Source organism: Carassius gibelio, chromosome A19, assembly GCF_023724105.1.
Source record: "Carassius gibelio isolate Cgi1373 ecotype wild population from Czech Republic chromosome A19, carGib1.2-hapl.c, whole genome shotgun sequence".
Lineage (NCBI taxonomy): Eukaryota > Metazoa > Chordata > Actinopteri > Cypriniformes > Cyprinidae > Carassius > Carassius gibelio.
The window spans coordinates 2,984,081-3,005,052 of record NC_068389.1 but is presented as its reverse complement, the minus strand read 5'-3'; the positions used below and the strand labels follow the sequence as shown (position 1 = coordinate 3,005,052).

General features: G+C 45.2%; 1 protein-coding gene across 1 annotated transcript; it reads left to right on the top strand.

The window, feature by feature from the left end:
- Positions 1-8,581: 8,581 nt before the first annotated feature.
- Positions 8,582-20,624, top strand: LOC127934903 (sperm acrosome membrane-associated protein 4-like). Its single transcript, XM_052532458.1, has 3 exons — positions 8,582-8,735; positions 19,441-19,551; positions 19,640-20,624. Exons 1-3 carry the CDS (start codon positions 8,684-8,686, stop codon positions 19,864-19,866), a joined length of 390 nt encoding a protein of 129 aa, XP_052388418.1. The 5' UTR covers positions 8,582-8,683; the 3' UTR covers positions 19,867-20,624.
- Positions 20,625-20,972: the final 348 nt, after the last annotated feature.

Here is a 20,972-nt window from a genome sequence, read left to right as displayed (position 1 = left end):
TAATGTTTCTTGTGGCAGACTGAAGAGTAATCCGGCAGAGTTTTATACTGAAACTTTCCGTCTAAAAGTCCTTCCTTGGTCTTATCCATATTTCTTTGCACGTTGAACACACATAGGCCACAACTGGAAATAAAAAAAAACTGCAACCGCGTTAATTGCGTTATTTTTTTTTTAACGCGTTAAATATTTCAAATTAATCTAATGCGTTAACGCGCTAATTTTGACAGCACTAATTTAAATGTTCAGTTATTTTTGTTATAAGAAAAACCTGTTATACTGTTTTATGAGCACCTTTTTAAACTAAATTTCAATACCGTGATAATACCGTTTACCATGATAAAAGTGTGAGCAATTAATCGCAACAGGAAAATTTGATACCGGTATATTCCTATTAGAGACACAGGGCCATATTCCTGTAAACAGCTGAAGTCAGTGTGGAAAAAATATGTTAGGATGAAAGGATGTTTTTTTTAGTGGGGGAGATTTTACCTCCAGAGACAGAAAGTAAAGCAGAATTTGGATTCCCTATCTGTCGGTCACTACGAGTTATGTCGACCGACAAATGGGGTCTCACTTGGGAGGCCAATCATCTCTGATTTTAAGAGAAAACGCCAATGAAATTGGCAAGTGGATTAACACACCTGAGCCACTCCCCGTGCCAGCGGGTATAAAAAGGGCGACAGGTGCATCCACTCATTAGATTTTTGCTTCGGAGCCGAGTAGTGGATGAAGAAACCTCTACAAAGCCATCATCTTTGTTTTGTTCTAACTGTTCCTGGTCGGTGTGACGGCGCATTACAGCGGTGTCCCTGCGAGTCGGCGATTCCCCTGGGCGCTTCGGCTAAAAGAGACAGTTCTAAAAGAGCAAATCACGGACGATTCGCGTCTTTTTCAAGATGCCGTTTCGTCCGTGTCCTTCTGGATGCGGTCGTTTCCTGTCTTCGGTTGACGGTCACGAGCGTTGTCTGCAGTGTCTGGGCGTCCAACACGCTGAGGCTGCGCTCGTGGATGATTCATGCGTCTACTGTGGGCGTATGAACATGGCAGCGCTGCGATCGCGTCTCTCACTCCTCAAGGGGAGTGCAGCAGACCCCTCTGTCGCCACCCGTCCCGGTCTCTCTGGCTCGAGCAGAGGGCCGCCGGCTGGCGCTCTGGGAGATCTGAGGATCACAGTGAGAGCTTCTCCGCCGGGCCACGCCCCACGGACCTCTCACTCCTCACGCAGCGACTGTCCCGTGCAGCTGCCGATTGATTCTGCTGGGCCGTCTCACAGCGGTCCCAGCGTGTCTTTCGGTGCGCCGCCCGAGGACCAGATGTCGATTGCTGCATCGGGGGATGGGTTATCGACCTCTGAGGATGAAGGTTCGGCGGGGCTGCCCCCCTCGGGTGTTGTCGCTACTGCCGAATCGGACTTGGAGTTGTCGGCCATGCTTGCCCGGGCAGCCGTGAGTATCGGACTGGAGGTGACTACACCGCCCAGTCCCGAGCCCTCACGGCTGGATGATTGGTTTCTCGGCGCGGGACGCAGCTCACAACCTCGTTCTGCTCCGGTGCCTTTCTTCCCGGAGGTGCATGAAGAGGTGACGAAGTCGTGGACGGCCCCTTTCACGGCCAGAAGCCGCTCTTCTCCCTCTTCCATCCTCACCACCCTCGATGGCGGGGCAGCCAGGGGGTACGTAGAGGTTCCCCAGGTGGAGAGGGCGGTTGCGGTGCACTTGTGCCCACAAAACGCCGCCACTTGGAGGAATCGTCCGCGCCTCCCGTCCAAGGCCTGTAAGCTGACGGCCGCACTCGCTGCCAAGGCTTACAGTGCTGCGGGCCAAGCTGCCTCTGCCCTGCATGCCATGGCTATCCTGCAGGTACACCAAGCCAAGGCACTCAAAACCATGCACGAGGGTGGTACCGACCCGGGGTTGATGCAGGAGCTGCGCACGGCGACCGACTTCGCCTTACGGGCAACGAAGGTCACGGCGCGGTCCCTCGGGAAGGCGATGTCCACGCTGGTGGTCCAGGAGCGGCATCTCTGGCTGAACCTGGCTGAGATGAGGGACATGGACAAAGCGCGCTTTCTCGACGCCCCCATCTCCCAGGCAGGCCTGTTCGGCGACACTGTCGAGGACTTTGCCCAGCAGTTCTCGGCGGTACAGAAGCAGACTGAGGCCATCCAGCACATCCTGCCCCGACGTGTCTCTCCGGCTGCCACCGTTCCGTCGCGGGTAGCGCCTCAGCCTGCTCGTCGCCGTGGGCGCCCCCCTGCGTCCTCTACGCCAGCTCCGCCCCGTGCTGAGAGTTCTTCGAGGCCGGCGCGTCGAGCCCCGCGCAGGAGAGCGGCGCCCCCCGTGTCACTCCCGGCTGCGAAGTCCTCCAAGAAGTCGACCAAGCGGCCCTGACACGGGCAACTCGGAGATGCGGAGAACTGCTCTTCAGGAGATGGCGAAGACAGCGCCACTCCTTCCCCCGGAGGAGGGCCGGGCGGAGAATCTTCAGTTTCTGTTTTGTTTTGTTCCGCCACTGGCCGGACATTTTCAATAAAAGAGCAAATTCTCCTTCCTCCGAGTTGCAAGGCTCGTGGCTTGACAATGAGCGACGCACAGCTTCCTCACTCTCACCCACGACGCCCCCTTTCGCCAGCGGCCAAGAGGTCGCGGTTCGGAGACGCAACGCCTCTCCACGCGTCTCTGGCCAGTTCCTCCGGGAACACGAGGAGTGTGGTTGCGATGACCCAGGACGCAGTGCCTTCTGGGCCTTCCGGCACGACTCCCCATCGCTGCACCACTGCGGGTATGTCGACTGTCCCTTTGGTGCCACTTGTACGGTATCTGGGAGCGTGGCTTGCGCTGCCCAACCCGTCACGCTGGCTCATCCGGACGGTTCGACTCGGCTATGCGATTCAATTCGCCCGGCGACCCCCCAAGTTCAATGGCGTACTCGAGACTTCGGTGGCAGTCAAGGACGCCCCTGTCTTGCGCGAGGAGATTGCTGTCCTCCTGGCGAAGGATGCAATCGAGCCGGTCCCTCCAGCCGAGATGAGGACGGGGTTTTACAGCCCTTACTTCATCGTGCCCAAGAAGAGCGGTGGCCTTCGACCTATCCTGGATCTGCGAGTCTTGAATCGGGCCCTACACAAGCTCCCGTTCAGGATGTTGACGCAGAAACGCATTATCAAATGCGTCCAGCCCCAGGACTGGTTTGCAGCGATCGACCTGAAAGACGCGTACTTTCATGTCTCTATCCTCCCTCGTCACAGACCGTTCCTGCGCTTTGCTTTCGAGGGTCAGGCATGGCAGTACAAGGTCCTCCCCTTCGGGCTCTCCCTGTCCCCCCGTGTCTTCACGAAGGTCGCGGAGGGCGCCCTTGCCCCACTTTGGGAAGTGGGCATCAGGATCCTCAACTATCTCGACGACTGGCTCATTATGGCCCGGTCCCGAGAGGAGTTGTGCGATCACAGGGACTTCGTGCTTCGGCACCTCAGTCGGTTGGGGCTTCAGGTCAACCGAGAGAAGAGCAAGCTCTCCCCTGTGCAGAGAATCTCTTATCTCGGTATGGAGTTAGACTCGGTGAGTATGACGGCACGCCTCACCAGCGAGCGTGCCCACTCAGTGCTGAACTGCCTGAGTTCCTTCAGAGGCAGGACAGTGGTACCGCTGAAACACTTTCAGAGGCTCCTGGGGCATATGGCATCCGCAGCCGCAGTCACGCCGCTCGGGTTGCTTCATATGAGACCACTTCAGCACTGGTTACACTCCCGAGTCCCGAGATGGGCATGGCGCCGCGGTACACATCGTGTCACCATCACACTGATGTGTCGCCGCCTATTCAGTCCTTGGTCGGACCTTGCCTTTCTACGGGCCGGCGTGCCCTTAGAACAAGTGTCCCGGCACGTTGTTGTCACAACAGATGCCTCCAACTCGGGCTGGGGCGCGACATGCAACGGGCAGGCAGCCTCAGGGTCCTGGACTGCCTGGAGTTGCTGGCAGTGCATCTAGCTTTGCGACGGTTTCGTCCGCTAGTGCTGGACAAGCACGTGTTGGTCCGCACGGACAACACTGCGGCTGTTTCGTACATCAACCGACAAGGCGGGTTACGATCACGTCGCATGTCTCAACTCGCCCGTCATCTCCTCCTCTGGAGTCAGACGTGGCTCAAGTCGCTGCGCGCTGTCCACATCCCGGGGGAGCTCAATCGTGCAGCCGACGCGCTCTCACGACAGCTCACTTTCCCCGGGGAATGGCGACTCCATCCCCAGACGGTCCAGCTGATCTGGAGTCGATTCGGGGAAGCCCAGGTAGACCTGTTTGCTTCCCACGAGTCCTCCCACTGCCAGCTGTACTATTCCCTGTCCCAGGCCCCCCTGGGCACAGATGCACTGGCACACAGCTGGCCTCGGGCTTTACGCAAGTATGCGTTTCCCCCAGTGAGCCTGCTCGCACAGACACTGTGCAAGGTCAGGGAGGACGAGGAACAGGTCCTGTTGGTTGCGCCTTACTGGCCCACCCGGACCTGGTTTTCGGAACTCATGCTCCTCGTGACAGCCCCTCCCTGGCGCATCCCCCTGAGGAGAGACCTTCTCTCTCAGGGGCTTGGCACCATTTGGCACCCGCGTCCAGATCTCTGGACCCTCCACGTGTGGCTTCTAGACGGGACGCGGCAGACCTATGTGATCTGCCCCCAGCGGTGGTAGACACTATCACTCAGGCTAGAGCCCCTTCTACGAGGCAGGCCTATGCTCTGAAGTGGAGTCTGTTCACGAATTGGTGTTCTTCTCACCGAGAAGACCCCCGGAGATGCCGGTCAGAGTCGTGCTTTCTTTCCTGCAAGGTAGGCTGGAGCGTGGGCTGTCACCCTCCACCCTGAAGGTGTATGTGGCTGCCATTGCAGCACATCACGATGCAGTGGACGGCCGGTCCCTGGGGAGGCATGACCTGATCGTTAGGTTCCTGAGGGGTGCCAGAAGGTTACATCCTCCTAGGACACCCCTGATTCCCTCCTGGGACCTCTCTATTGTCCTGGCGGGACTTCAGAGGGGTCCCTTTGAGCCGCTGGATTCGGTTGAGCTGAAGTTCCTGTCTCTCAAGACAGCGCTCCTGATCGCGCTCACTTCCATCAAGAGGGTCGGGGACCTCCAAGCATTTTCGGTAAGTGAAGAGTGCCTTGTGTTCGGGCCGGCCTACTCTCACGTTGTCCTGAGACCCCGGCCTGGATACGTGCCCAAGGTTCCCACCACTCCCTTCCGAGACCAGGTGGTGAACCTGCAAGCGCTGCCCCTGGAGGAGGCAGATCCAGCCTTGTCGTTGCTGTGTCCCGTAAGAGCGCTTCGCATATACGTGGACCGCACCCAGAGCTTCAGAAGCTCTGAGCAGCTCCTGGTCTGCTTTGGAGGTCAGCAGAAGGGAAAGGCTGTCTCTAAGCAGAGGTTGGCCCACTGGATAGTGGACGCCACCGCCTTGGCTTACCATTCCCAAGGCGAGCCGTGCCCCCTGGGGGTGAGGGCCCACTCCACACGGAGTGTGGCCTCCTCCTATGCGTTGGCGCACGGCGCCTCTCTGGCAGACGTTTGTCGAGCTGCGGGCTGGGCGACACCTAACACCTTTGCGAGGTTTTACAACCTCCGTGTAGAGCCAGTTTCCTCCCGTGTGTTGGGTAACAGGTAATTGGCGGGAAGGGCTGGCTGGGTGTCTCGCTTGCTGCGCCATTCCCCCTAACACGGGGATGTGAGCGCCTTCTTCTCCCAGTAGAGTGCCCCGGTTGGCGTACCCTGGTCGAGCATCCTCCAGCACCCTCGGCGTCAGACTTGGCGGAGCAGTCTGTCACCAGGCCCAGTACTGGCGTTAGCATGCCCGGAGCCGGTCAGCCCCTGTACTGGGCTAGGTGTCCATATGGCTGGGTTCCCTACGGGTAATCCCATATGTGTATTCTTCCACAGTAAGGTTTCCCTCTTGGCAAACCCGTGTCTTCCCTTGACAGATCGCTCTGTCAGTCTCTTCTGGCAGCCGTTCCATCCCTGCTCCAAGGTAGGACCTGCCTCAGAGACCCTTTCCATATGTAGTACTGCCCCCTGGGTCAGTCCATATCGGTATATCCACATGTCACCTCCCTACGGGTAGGATGTGGTCTCCGTAGCGGCCTTTCCTAAAGGCTCGCTTCCCCATTGTCTTGCCAGCTGAAAGAACAAATAGGGAAGATTTGAAGCTATCTTTCACTGAAGGTTGAAATCCCTTCCATTTACTTTATGTGGGCGGAACAGCAGCATGGCCTTCTCCAGCAGCGATGTACTCACCCTTTGGCCCCTTCGGTACCAAGGTCAGTGAATTTGCGCTGGGGCTTTGGGAAGGTTACGACCTTAAGCGTAGCTTTTGTGGCACGCCAAGGCTTGTCAACAATTGCAGCGCCTCAGGGTTGTGACGTGGTTCAGGTTATGGCGTTTTCCATAGGACCCCATTTGTCGGTCGACATAACTCGTAGTGACCGACAGATAGGGAACGTCTCGGTTACGTACGTAACCCTCGTTCCCTGATGGAGGGAACGGAGACGTTATGTCCCCATGCCACAACCTTGAACCATTCGCTGTTGCCGGGACACGTTCTCGGCTCCTCAGCGTAAAACCTAATGAGTGGATGCACCTGTCGCCCTATTTATACCCGCTGGCACGGGGAGTGGCTCAGGTGTGTTAATCCACTTGCCAATTTCATTGGCGTTTTCTCTTAAAATCAGAGATGATTGGCCTCCCAAGTGAGACCCCATTTGTCGGTCGACATAACGTCTCCGTTCCCTCCATCAGGGAACGAGGGTTACGTACGTAACCGAGACGTTTGACCGTGCCTTGATGCCTTTTTGTCTGGGAATGCTGCCTCCGAAGCATTTTAGAGTTGTCTCATGCAGCCCAAGTTTTGTGTGTTAGTGCAGGACTATTACTAAACTTTGCAGGGCTGCAGCCCTTTTAAGAACTGAGTTTGACACCCTTGCTTTACACCAAGTAATAATTCCATTTACACTATACAAGAGCAGGATTTTGCTATTTATGCTAGTTATTTCAAATCGTGGCAATTATCTTCACTGCAATAGTGTAGCAAATTATACAGTATGCAATAATAACATATTGAGTGAAAATTATAATTTTAATTCCAGTTCTAATTAAAAAATGTAATCCACCTTATTGGGACAATAAAGCCCTCCCTACACCTATCTGATACTTTATTTTCAACTTTTCAATTATCGCCATCATTTTTATTGAAAAATGCCTTTTGGATGCGACATGAGATTTGAAAAGGGAGAAAAAAAATTCAGCAAAAGGCAAATTCGAACTCAGGTCGATAGCATCAAAATGGTTATGTCACACGATTTACCATCTACACCACTGGAGCTGTTGCTCACCATTAGTCTTTTGTAGAGTTGACTAGCCCAATCACATGAATGCTTTGTCATGTCTAGTGTAGATCTACGATGTGACAGCAAAAACATGGTGAGTGTTAAGTAAAGAAAAGTGGACACTGAAAATAGATGATTCAAATGTGAATGGACTGAACAGTTTTGAGTGAGTGACTGATAAGTTACCATCTTTGTTAAGGATGTTGGTTCACAGTTTTAATGTAAGTTTGCTTTAGAATCAATTATTTTCAAGGTTTGAGGAAAAATATCTCACTATTGCTAAAAAAGATTACGCAAAATAACATTTAAACTCACATTAGACATTAAAAAATGAATAAAGCACATGATTTATCATAATCTCATAATCACTGTCATATTTTATATGTTGTTTCTGCCTTCTGCCTCTCAAAAAATAAAAAGCATTTCTAAAATAGAATTCCATGTTGCTTATTGTCACATGGGTGGTTAGGACAAAATATACGTCTGGTTAGGACACACTGTGTTACAGTTTGCCCCAGTCCCCCACAAAAAATAAATCGAAGTATAAAAATATTAATGCTGACAGATCTAATAATTGAATCTGCAACTAGGGAAAGTGGAGAGAAGAGATCCAGTCTAGGAACAGGCAGGAACAGTTGATTTGCATGGCAGACTTTTTGTTTGTTCATTTGCTTTTAATATTCAACAGCCAAAGTTCTTCTGTATCTAAATGCAAAAATGTTTATGATTCTTTGAACAAAACAGACTACTGGGTGGAAAATCTGAATATTTATCTTGTATTTATCTTTATTTATCGATTATGTAAAAAGCAAGATTTATATAATATTTGTATTAATAATAACATATATATATATATATATATATATATATATATATATATATATATATATATATATATATATATATATATATATATATATATATATATATAATAGGTCAGTGGCCCTTGGCTTGGTATCATTGGCAGAATTCAACCCCCTGGTGAAAACTAATTGAGGAACCCTGATCAAGGGCTTTTTTTTTTCATTATTCTTTTTTCAGCACCAGACTGCTGATCTTTTTTCCCCTTTCTCTTTTTTTTTTTCCTTTGTTGTTTTAGTTTTTTTTTTTTTTCTGGGCATAGTTGTCCATAAATTAGATCATTTGCAGTCAGCTGTAAGACTCAGGTAGCTGCAAGGCTGTGGTCCATACCTTCTGTGTTTGGAAATGTAATGGGTGGTGCCATATGGGTGTGGATCTATAAATATAGAGGATCACAGCAGTCCGACTAGACTGGAACGGTCCTCTACTTGAACTCAGCTCACATACAACAGGAAACATGAACAAAGTCTTTCTTGGACTCTTTGCAGTTGCTCTTTATTTCGCAGTGGGTAAGATACAGTTTTTGTATTATTTTCCTTTGTGTCAAAGTCTACTAAATTATGTTTCATAAGTGCACACTGTCAATGTGACTTTGATTAGCAATTATAACTGTAGATTATTTGTTGCTTAGTTCTGGTTGGTTTATTTGTGTGATGCATGAACTACTTTCTTTCCACATTATTCCAGTCATTGTGGAACATGTGAATCTGTGAGTCATTAACATATTAAATTTAGGAGCCTCTGGTTTACTGTATATGTGTATTGCTGTAAAGTATTGCCCCCTCCCCTAGTGCTTGTTTATGAGACAGACACAGGTTAACTTGAGGTACAGAGGCTCACCCAGCTCGCAAACGAACTTGGCAGAATTTGCCCACTGATGAGGCAGTCAGTTTGGCTTTAGACCAATATGGTTTCTAATACAGTTTTTATAATAGAAAATAATACAAAAACTATATCTTACCACAGCGCTGAAGATCTGCCCCATCTCTCCTGTTATTTTGTAAAGTGAATAGATTGGAGAAACAATAAAGCAGGCAGTTAATTTATGTTGTACAGAGAGAATATATATTTCTAATATTGTGTAGTTTTAAAATCTTGGATCAATTAGATATTGTAATGTAATCTCACTTCGTTTTTTGGTGCTTGCTCCTTTTCTTGGGTGAAAGGTGACTGGAAAAAACAAACAAACACTGAAGGTCTCAGCTAAAAATCTACGCAAATGCTGGTTATCATGCACCCAAAAGCACATAACATTTCCATACATTAGGACAAAGTACACTTCATCATTTGCACTCCATTAGAACAAACACTGAGTCATTTTCAGCACTAGCCATTAACAGAGATTTGGTTAAAGGGTAAGTTCACCCAAAAATGAAAATTAGCCCATAAATTATTCACCCTCAAGTCATCTTCTTTCAGATGAATTCCCTTTGCCAAATAAGGAGACTTTGCTTCCTTTGCTCCTGTTAAAGGGGTCATATGATGCGATTCAAATTTTTCCTTTCTTTTTGTATTGTTACAAGCTCTCTGTGCATAAAGAAGATCTGTTGCAAAGACTAAAGTCTCAAATCTGTAGCGATATTCTTTATCAAAGTTAAGACCCCCCCCCCCCCCCCAAAAAAAAAACACCTTGTTTAAACATGCCCAAACATCTCTACATCACTATCTGGAAATATTTTGTAATGTCACGCAAATGTTGACACAAAGAAAGAAAGCGTGGTTTCAATGACACAGTGTTGAAGCAGTCATGTCAGGGTGATGTTGTGTGTATCTAGAAGAAAGCAAAAGCACTTTATTTGGCCTTCAAAAAAGTAGATGCATTTAGGAATCCTTAAGAATACTTACAACAGAACAGCAACGCATTTTATGGACGACTGGTTCATGAACCTAGGAGAGGAGGTAATTCTAACTTTGTTACGACAATCTGGCGCTTCTGAATCACCTACTATAAGTATGTTTTGTTATTAGTTGAAGTATTTGCTGTATTTGAAGTATTTACTGTTTTGTGCATTGTGTGTGTGTGTGCATGAACGTGCTTATGTGAGAGAGAGAGAGAGAGAGAGACGAATGTTGGTTTTCACGAGCTTCACCGGTGCATGCACAATGCCAACCTCGCACTCATCCTCCTGGAGTTGCTTCTGTGTACAACTGTTGATACAAGCTAGATTAAATGGATTCTTATGTTTTGAATATGGATATTTTTCTTACAAAAATGCAGAGATTCGCTACAGGAGGCCTTTGTTCACCTTATGGAACTGTTTGAAACACTTTTTATTAAGAATGGGCAAATTTTATTTCACTTCTTTTGGACTGATGCATGTACAGTGCCCCTAAGGTGACATGGTCGGTAAACTTAGTTTTGTCGTGACCCTGACATAATTACATGATAATATGTTGTGGCCACAAAATATTAATTTGAGATAACTCATGGGAATGTGATATTATGTTGTGGCCACAAGATCATTTTGTAAGGTAACAAATTCTTTATGTCGTGACCTCAAGATGTTATGCTGAGGGAACAACATCCATTTCTCATGAGTTTCTCACGGCTAATTAATAGACCATAATTATAAATACTATAGGGTTCGTTGAGGAATTAATCATTCACTTAGTTTCATTTGTAAATGAAAACACAAAATGCTCATTTATCTGTGAATTATGCCAATAAAGATATGACTTTATGGTTGTATTTATGCCCATGTGTGACGACAAAACTGAGTGAGCCGACCATGTCACCTTAGGGGCATCGCATCACCTGCTGAGTGCCATTAAACAGCTTGAAAGATCAAAGACTGTTTATAATAAAACTCAGACTGGATTCATCTGAAAGAAGAAAGTCATATACACCTAGGAGGTATGAGTAAATTATGGGCTAATTTTCATTTTTGGGTGAACTAACCCTTTAGTGATGGAGTTGTCCCTTCCAACTTTAGTCAGCACCACAACATTTCAGTAAATAGACCAACTGGTATGATGGATTAGAAGTGTAAAGAAAATTGACCGCTCATTCAGTCAAACTGAGGGATTGTTTGTAACCAACCTCATGGGAAAATGGGTTTTAAATAATATTCAATATAATGATACAGCGAGTGATTATACTAAGGGCCCTGTTGGTTCGATTATGTTCCCTTAAGGAAAAAAAAAAAATTAGGAGTTTATCTACACTTTTTTTTTTGGAGCTGATTATTTTCTTGGTCTCTTCAGTAACCTAATAGCTGGTTTGTTGTATATGGAACATGTTGCCTCAAGGGATACTGCATCGGCTCAGTAACTGTATTTTGACAAATTGATGCTGCAATATTTGCTCACTTTATGTTACAGCTCAGTCATCATAGATAATGGACTTTTAATCAAATTATTAATCCTGTTCCTTGAGATCTAACTGCCTGCAAAGTTCAGTTATAACCCTGTTCAAACACAACTGGACTGTCTAATTACCAGCTAACCTTAAATTATATGTATGTCTGCACTATGTTTGTACTTTCTGTACGAGAAGCTCCTGACACCAAGACAAATTCCTTATGTGTGTACAGTCATGGCCAAATGTTTTAGCAGTGACAGAAATGTTGTGTTTTGCAAAGTTTGCTGCTTCAGTATTTGTAGATTACTTTTCCACATGTTTCTATGGAATACTGAAAAACAGTGATACCTTTTGAGGAATGCCCACAGGTTCTCTATGGGATTTAGATGCAGGGAGTTGAATGGGCATGGATCCAAAATTTAAATGTAATGATCTTCGAACCACTTCTTTATTACTGTTGCTTTGTGACATGGTGGTTCATCATGCTGGAAAATGCACAAATCATCACCAAATTGCTCATGGATCGTTGGAAGAAGTTGCTCTTGCAGGATGTTTTAATACACTTCTTTGTTATTGGCCGTGTTTTGGGGCAGAATTATGTTTGAAAAGCATGGTCTCAGGATGCTTCAACTGTTTGAATGTCACAGGACTCATGGTAGTGTTCACCTTTTCTTTTCCGAACAATCCATTTTCTAGATGTCCCAAACAATCGGAAGGGAGCTTCATCAAAGATAATTTCTTTTCATCAGTCTTCTGCTGTCCAATCTTTGTACTTCCTGCAGAAATGTAGTCTGTCCTTGCTGTTTTTCTTGGAGAGAAGTAGCTTCTTTGCTGCCCTTGACACCAGGCCCTTGTCCAAAAGTCTTGTCTTCACAGTTCGTGCAAATGCTCTCACACCAACCTGCTGTCATTCCTGAGTGAGCTCTGCACTGCTGGAGAAACGATTATGTAGCCGACTCCTCAGGAGGAGACAGTCCTGGTGCTTGCTGGACTCTCTTGGACGTCCTTAAGACTTCTTCACTGCAATCAAACCTCACTCCTTGAAGTTCTAGATGATCCGGTAATTGGTTCTGTCAGGTACTTAATCAATTTGACACCACATGCACTACAAATATTTACAACAAAACCAATTTGTTTGCTTGTTAGCATTTGCAGCACCTGATGCAGCACCTGTTTTGTTTTTTTTGTTTTTTCTGGCACCTTTTCTATTTGCATGTGTTTTCTGAAGTTGCAGCATGTTAAACTTTCTCTTCTACCATACATAAGGTCATTTTGATGCTAAATGATGATGGCTGCACATGCTTCTTTTGAGGTAACCATTGCTAACAAGAAAACAATGATTGGAAGTGCATCTTCCCTCCTTTTATAGCAATTGGTCTGCTCTTACAATCTTGTAAGTATGATAGTGATTAACCTGACAAGTACTCATTCACATTGCTGATTTGATTAGTCAATTAATGCCAGCTGGTCACTTTGTGTCAGGATCAAGGAACAGATCATTTTATTTTTTTTTTTCTTGTGAAAAGCAAACTTTACAAAACAAAAAATTTATATCACTGCCAAAACTTTTGGCCATGACTGTAAACACACTTGACAACAAATTTCTTTCTGATTCTGATTCTAATTAAGATATTCAGGAGCATTTGATAATTACAGATCACTGTGTTAGATCAGGGTTGGAGCTGAACTTTATAGGTAGGTAGATCTCCAGAAACAGGATTTGACAGCCCTGGTCTGAACAATACTATATCTAATACTAATACTAAATCACAGCGAAAGAATTTGGTTTGCCTTCCCAATTCAGTCATCAAATTATTTTTTAAATGGACTCAATGTCAATGATAAATATGCTATACTCTGAAAGTGACATGACGTATATCAAAGCATGGTGTCCCATACTCAGAATTTGAACCCATCCTAGTGCACACACACAGCAGTGAGCAGTGAACACACACACCATGAACACACACAGTGGGCAGCAGCTGGGGGTTCTGTGCCTTGCCCAAGGGCACCCAGTGATGTTATTGAAAGTGGAAAAAAGCGCTGGCCATCAAAGATATAATTATATATTAAATAAATTAGCTATATAGCGTTTATTCATATTTGTAATGTTATTTTTAATATATATTGTATATTTAATGAACAAGACTCGTTCCTCTCTTTGCTATGTAAAACCACAAATAAATGTAGCATCATCTGTAGCATTTATATAGCAATAAATGCTGCCAGCAGCCTGGGGTGACACACCTTCAATCAATCTGCATTCTTCTCTTATCTTATAAAACATATTTCAGTGAGTTATGCTTCTTTTTCTTTTAGGCTCACACTGTTATTTTAATATAAATATCAGTTGCACAGCAGTGAGCAGTGAGCAGTGAACACACACCATGAACACACACAGTGGGCAGCAGCTGGGGGTTCGGTGCCTTGCTCAAGGGCACTCAGTCATGGTATTGAAAGTGGAAGACAGCGCTGGCCATCTGTGTACTGTTACAAAAAAAACATTTTACACAATTATGAGCCCCTTCTCCTTGTTTACCCTGTGTTTTCTTTAAGCCATTTGAATGCTATTGTTTAATTGGTTGTTGAATAAGTCAGACCCCTATTAATGAACTGCGACTGGGATTAGAACATGGAAGTAACTGTCTTGGGTATATAATATGGGACATTTGCTGTAGGGTATGTGTATTTTCTCATTGTTTAGGCATGTGTGTAAGTACAAAAGTGTACAATACAGTTTAAGTACAAAAGTGTCATTCCTGCTTCCTGTTAGCCGTGCTGCTGGTTTGTGATTTGTAGCTCCATGTACAAACCTGATTTCAAAAAAGTTGGGACACTGTCCAACTTGTGAGTAAAAGTTTTTATTCACAATAGAATATAGATAAGATATAAAATGTTGAAAGTGAGTCATTTTGAAATGTCATGCCAAATATTGCCTTATTTTGGATTTCATGAGAGCTACAGATTCCTAAAAAGTTGAGACAGGTAGCAATAAGAGACCAGAAAAGTTAAATGTACATATAAGGAACAGCTGGAGGACCAATTTGCAACATATTAGTGTCACAGTGTCTGGGTTGTGTTCCCTGGGTATCCACTAGATGTCCTCTTTTCCCACGATGTCTGTCACTTCATTAACCACATTCCTCACATCTCTGCCTGAATCATTTCACCCAGCTGTCACTGGTTATTCTCTCCCTGTGTATTTAGTATGTGTGACGGAGTCCTTGTGAATTCATGTCCGTCATTCGGTCGTGCCCTTGCCTCGTGTTCGTGTTTTGTTTTCATGTTGGATTGTTTTTCTGGTTTTGACCCATGCCTGGACTGTTTACTCTTTGGATTGCCCTTTAATAAAGACATACTCACATTTGGATCTCTCTCCGTGTATCCTTGTATCCCGGTCGTGACAGAAGGACTCCGTCACTGCAAGATCCAGCGGTATGTCTTCTGATGTTTCCTGTTCCCCAGCCTGGATGGCGGAGTGGAGAGCGAAATATTTGAAGTTGACCGCCCTCCGCCAAGGGCATGGGATACAATGACGCGGCCCTTAAGGATTATTTTAACAGCGGGCTGGATGACCCGGTTCCTCAAGAGGAAATGGTGCATTTAGACACATTTGAGTTCTGGGAATTTGTGTACTACTTGCAGCATCGGATTCAGTGGGATGCCCCAGCCACTCCTGTGTCTTCCGGTGGGATGGCCTGCAACCCAGCGCCACTACCCAAGAAGTCTGCCAGCCCAGAGCCACGGCCCAAGATGGCCGCCTGTCCAGAGTCATGGCCCAAGATGGCTGCTTTACCAGCGCCGCTGCACAGGATGACAGCCAGAGTTGACCCTCCAGAGTTGAGTCAGATTCCTGTTGACCTTCCAGAGTCGAGTCAGGTGCCCGTTGACTTTCCAGAGTTGAGTCAGGTTCCAGTTGACCCTCCAAGGTCGAGTCAGGTGCTCATGGACCCTCCATAGTTGAGTCAGGTGCTCATGGACCCTCCAGAGTCAGGGTTAGTCACCGTTGACCTTCCAGAGTCAGGGCTAGTTCCCGCTGACCCTCCAGAGTCGAGTCAGGTTCCAGTTGATCCTCCAGAATTGAGTCAGGTGCTCGTGAACCCTCCAGAGTCGAGTCAGGTGCTCATGGACCCTCCAGAGTCAAGGTTAGTCACAATTGAACCTCAAGAGTCAGGGTTAGTCACCGATGACCTCCATGAGTCAGGGCTAGTCACAGATGACCTCCCAGAGTCAGGGCTAGTCACCGATGACCTTCCAGAGTCAGGGCTAGTCACCGATGACCTTCCAGAGTCAGGGCTAGTCACCGATGACCTCCCAGAGTCAGGGCTAGTCACCGATGACCTCCCAGAGTCAGGACTAGTCACCGATGACCTTCCAGAGTCAGGGCTAGTCACCGATGACCTTCCAGAGTCAGGGCTAGTCACCGCTGATCTTCCAGAGTCAGGGATAGTCACTGCTGACCTTCCAGAGTCAGGAATAGTCACCTCTGACCTTCCAGAGTCAGGACTAGTCACCGATTACCTTCCAGAGTCAGGGCTAGGTACCATAGACTTTCCAGAGACAAGGCTAGTCACCGTTGACCTTTCAGAGTCGGGTCAAGTAACTGGTGATCTTCAAGGACCGAGAAAAGTCACCGGTTATCTTCAAGGACTGAGTCAAGTCACCGGGGATCTTCATGAACAAGGGCAGGTCACCACTGACCTTCATGAACAAATGCAAGTCACCAATAATCTTCATGAGCAGAGTCAGGTCAGCACCGATCTTCTGGAATCCAGTAGAAACACCATGGGATTACCAGAGTTTCGTCCTCCCGTTGGTCCGACCACAAGGACGTGGTGGTCTTCTGCTCCGCACTGGGGGGCTCCTGCCCTGACCACATGGTTGTGGTGGTCTTCTGCTCCGCCCTGGGGGGCTCTCGTCCTGACCACACAGTTGTGGTGGTCTTCTGCTCCGCCCTAGAGGGCTTCCGCCTTGTCCACAGGGTTGTAGTGGTATTCTGCTCCGCCCTGTGGGACTCTGTTTTGTTTTTACACTTCTGGTGTCTGTTCCCCATGTTTTTTTTTTCTGGCCCTTCGTCCCTCCCCCTGAGCCTCCACCTGTCCGCCTCCTTCCTGGTCTCTGTTTTGTAGTCTTGCCGTGGAGCGTCTGGGAGCCGCTCCGTGGGGGGGGGGGGGGTGGGGGGTTTATTGTCACAGTGTCTGGGTTGTGTTCCCTGGGTATCCACTAGATGTCCTCTTTTCCCACGGTGTCTGTCACTTCATTAACCACATTCCTCATGTCTCTGCCTAAATCATTGCACCCAGCTGTCACTGGTTATCAATCATTGTACTCAGTAATTTCCCCATTACCATTTGTCTCTCCCTGTGTATTTAACCCGGTCTGTCTTAATATGTGTGACAGAGTCCTTGTGAATTCATGTCCATCATTCAGTCGTGCACTTGCCTTGTGTTCGTGTTTTGTTTTCATGTTGGATTATTATTCTGGTTTTGACCCATGCCTGGACTGTTTACTCTTTGGATAGCCCTTAAATAAAGACATACTCGCATTTGGATCTCTCTCCGTGTATCCTTGTATCCTGGTCGTGACAATTAGGTCAATTGGCAACATGATTGGGTATAAAAAGAGCCTATCAGAGTGGCAGTGTCTCTCAGATGTCAAGCTGGGCAGAGGATCACCAATTCCCCGAATGCTGTGGTGAAAAATAGTGAAGCGATGTCAGAAAGGAGTTTCTCAGAGAAAAAAATGGCAAAGAGTTTAAAGTTATTATCATCTAATGTGCATCATATCATTCAATGATTCAGAACAATCTCTGTGCGTAAGGATCAAGGCCAGAAAACCATACTGGATGCCCATGATCTTCGGGCCCTTAGACGGCACTGCATCACATACAGGAATGATACTGTAATGGACATCACAACATGGGCTCAGGAATACTTCCAGAAAACATTGTCGTTTGAACACAATCAACCATGCCATTCGCCATTGCAGGCTAAAACTCAACAGGTCAAAAAAAAGAAGCCATATCTAAATATGATCCAGAAGCACAGGAGTTTCCTCTGGGCCAAGGATCATTTAAAATGGACTGTGGCAAAGTGGAAAACTGTTCTGTGGTCAGAAGAATCAAATTTTGAAGTTCTTTTTGGAAAACTGGGACGCCATGTCATCCAGACTAAAGAGAACAAGGGCAACCCAAGTTGTTATCAGCGCTCAGTTCAGAAGCCTGCATCTCTGATGGTATGGGGTTGCATGAGTGCGTGTGGCATGGGCAGCTTACACATCTGGAAAGGCACCATCAATGAAAGGTATGTCCAAGTTCTAGAACAACATATGGTCCCATCCAGACATCTACTCTTTCAGGGAAGACCTTGCATTTTCCAACATGACAATGCCAGACCACATACTGCATCAATTACAACATCATGGCTGCGTAGAAGAAGGATCCAGGTACTGAAATTGTCAGCCTACAGTCCAGATCTTTCACCCATAGAAAACATTTGGCATATAATAGGTAGATGTCTTCGATGTCCTCCACGGAAAGAGCCGACAGACACATGACTCACCAATATAGCCTTACCTTTTAAATAAATAAACCATGACCTGTAGACTTATATTTTCATTTTGAATTATTGAATATTGAATTCATTATTCTCTTTATGCTCTCCTTCTGTTTGCTTTGGTGTGTCTGATAAAGGACAGATGGTTAATGGCTGGTCTATGTGCTAATACAGTAGCCTACATCTGGCAGTACATCCAAAAGCCCACCTCAGTCATAGGCTTCAAATATAGTTTTTTTTTAATCTAAAAGATGTAACAACTGTACATGGCCCTTCAATCTAATGTTAACCTACAGAACTGTGCGCTATTGAAGTGTGTGTGGACACTGAACAGCAGCTCTCACGGCAGGACAGATGGAGGCACCAGTGCTCTCTTGTGTCTTTTAAAATACTCTGTAAATTTTGGTCATACAGATAAAAGTAATAAATCTTTCAAATTCGTATACATTTATTTGTGTGCATTCAGAATAACAACGAAACGTTGTGCTTCTGTAAAATAATTAAGACAAACAATATGTGGTTTCTGCACATGACTGAGAAACTTTGAAACTCTGTGAATGAAAAATAAATCTAGAGGATTAAATGTCTATGTTCAAATGAATAATAATAATAATAATATTAATAATAATAAAATAAAATAGAAAATGTGTGTTAGCATGGATGATTTACATTAAATGTAATGTTGCGCCCAATGCACAATGTACATTAAGGTGGCTTTCGGTTCAATAAAATAACAAAATAAACACTACATATTTAATTTTTATTTAACTAAAGTGAGCATGCTTTGATCTGTACTGTATTTTTTTTTACATTATTATTATAATTTTTTTTTTTTTTTTTTTTTTACTGTAACTGACAGATTCCGGTAAAAAAAAAAAAACAACAACACGGGAGTGGGAGGGAATGGGAGTGATTCTTCTGGGATTGAAATGGGATGGGATTTTCCTCCAGTGTTTTCGTGGGATTGGGACGGGACAGGATTTTTTTTTGCTTTAGTGGGACGGAGAGATTTAAAATCCACGACCATGTCACCCTCTATCTACCCCCGACCAGTACAGCAAGGTTTTATAGTAGTTTTTCAGCATTTCAGGTGTTTCACATGTCTCGTATACTTGCCAGAATCTAGAACACACATTGAGAGGAGAAAGGGTTGATGAGAAATGTTGAAAATTTTACCCATGTTCCTTATTTGGTCCATTTGAGAAACATGCAAAACTGTGCAATAATGCTCTTACCTGTCCATTGACACAGGCCATTTTACTCTTTAATCTGTAGAAACTTCTACCCCTTTTTTATTTTTATTTTTTATTGAAATACATTTCATGTTTCTGACAGTTTAAATGTATTTTTGTGTCTCAGGTCAGGCACTGCAGTGTTATGAGTGTAATCTGGGTTTGTGGAATCTCTGCATTACAAGCAAAAAGACGTGTGATGCCGGACAGCAGTGCTTCAGCGGGATAGGGAAAGCTGGTGAGTTTATGCTCTTCAAGAGCTGTTGGACACCTTTAGTTTTATGTGTTTTTAAAGCTTAATCTGTTCTTCTTGCATCTCAATTTAGGTGGATTAGTGGATATTAAGATGAAAGGATGTCTTGAAGTGTCCAAATGCAACAAAACTGAACAGGTGAATTTCCCGTCCAACTCAAGCACCAATGTGTACCAGATGATGAAGACGTGCTGCTCTGCTGACCTGTGTAACTCCGCTCCGGCTCACTTTCATGTGTCTGCCCTCAGCTTGGCCTTCACTGCCATTAGCTCGCTCTTCATGGTCAAACTCCTCATTTGAGGAGGATACACAGCACCACTGAGCAAATCATGCATACTAAACAAGTCAAATTCATTAGTTGCAAAATAATCTATGGAATTAATACATTTTCAGTAGATTGCCCAGTAGTGATACTTTCAACATACCATCATTTTCTGCATAGATACATAGCTTAAATCTGTTGAATATCAGCAATAAAGGCCATTCTGACTATAGATAAGCTCCTCACCCTACTAACATTAATTAAAACCAACAATACATAGTTAGGTGGTTTACACACACATGCACACACACACACACACACAGACATGCACATATGTCAGCATGCAATCTAACAGATTCTTTGACCTTTCTTTAGGGGCGTTTGAGAAATAAAAACCTTATTAAATAAACAACCTTCAGATGTTGATAGCAGCTTGCTGTGTGTTTGTATGATAAAATTTCTTCTGAGGTCCTAGTTTTTGTAACCATTTAATTTGAATGTTGGGGTTTCGTCTATAGTACTGTACATGTGTGCAAATTCATTTACACAGGACGTTCTTCATTTTTTTTTTTTTTTTGTATTCTGTTAATGTGTTTCTTTACATTGCTTACTGAAAGAAATGTATGTAAAATGCAAGAATTTAGGAAGAAAGGTTTTTTTGGTGGTGCTGGTGGTGGGGGGGTCACAGAATGCAGCACTTGCATGTTCTGACAAATGACCTGTTTTAGTTGCCATCATGCTGTGTGAAAACAATGCAAATATAAGAGCAATAAAATAGTAGTTAATAAAAGTAAAATCAAGTCTCCTTTATTTAAATAGCACTTTATACAATATTGTGTCAAAGCACTTTTCAGTGTCAAACAGGACAATAGTGTGTTTATAATGCAAGAAGACAATAACAAAGAGTACACCTTTCAGTTAAAGTCAGTTTATTATTGATTCAGTGATGTCATCTGTATATATGAGTGTTCCTGGTTAATTAATGCAGCCTAAAAATCCTTTAACAGACTTGAATATTAGAAATGTGTTTGTGTGTTATGTGTAGACCAGATGAGTCCTGCAAGCACTGGGTTCTGTTTAATTATTCATGAATTCACAAATATGATCATTTCTTTATTAGACGTAACACTTACTCAGAGCAGCA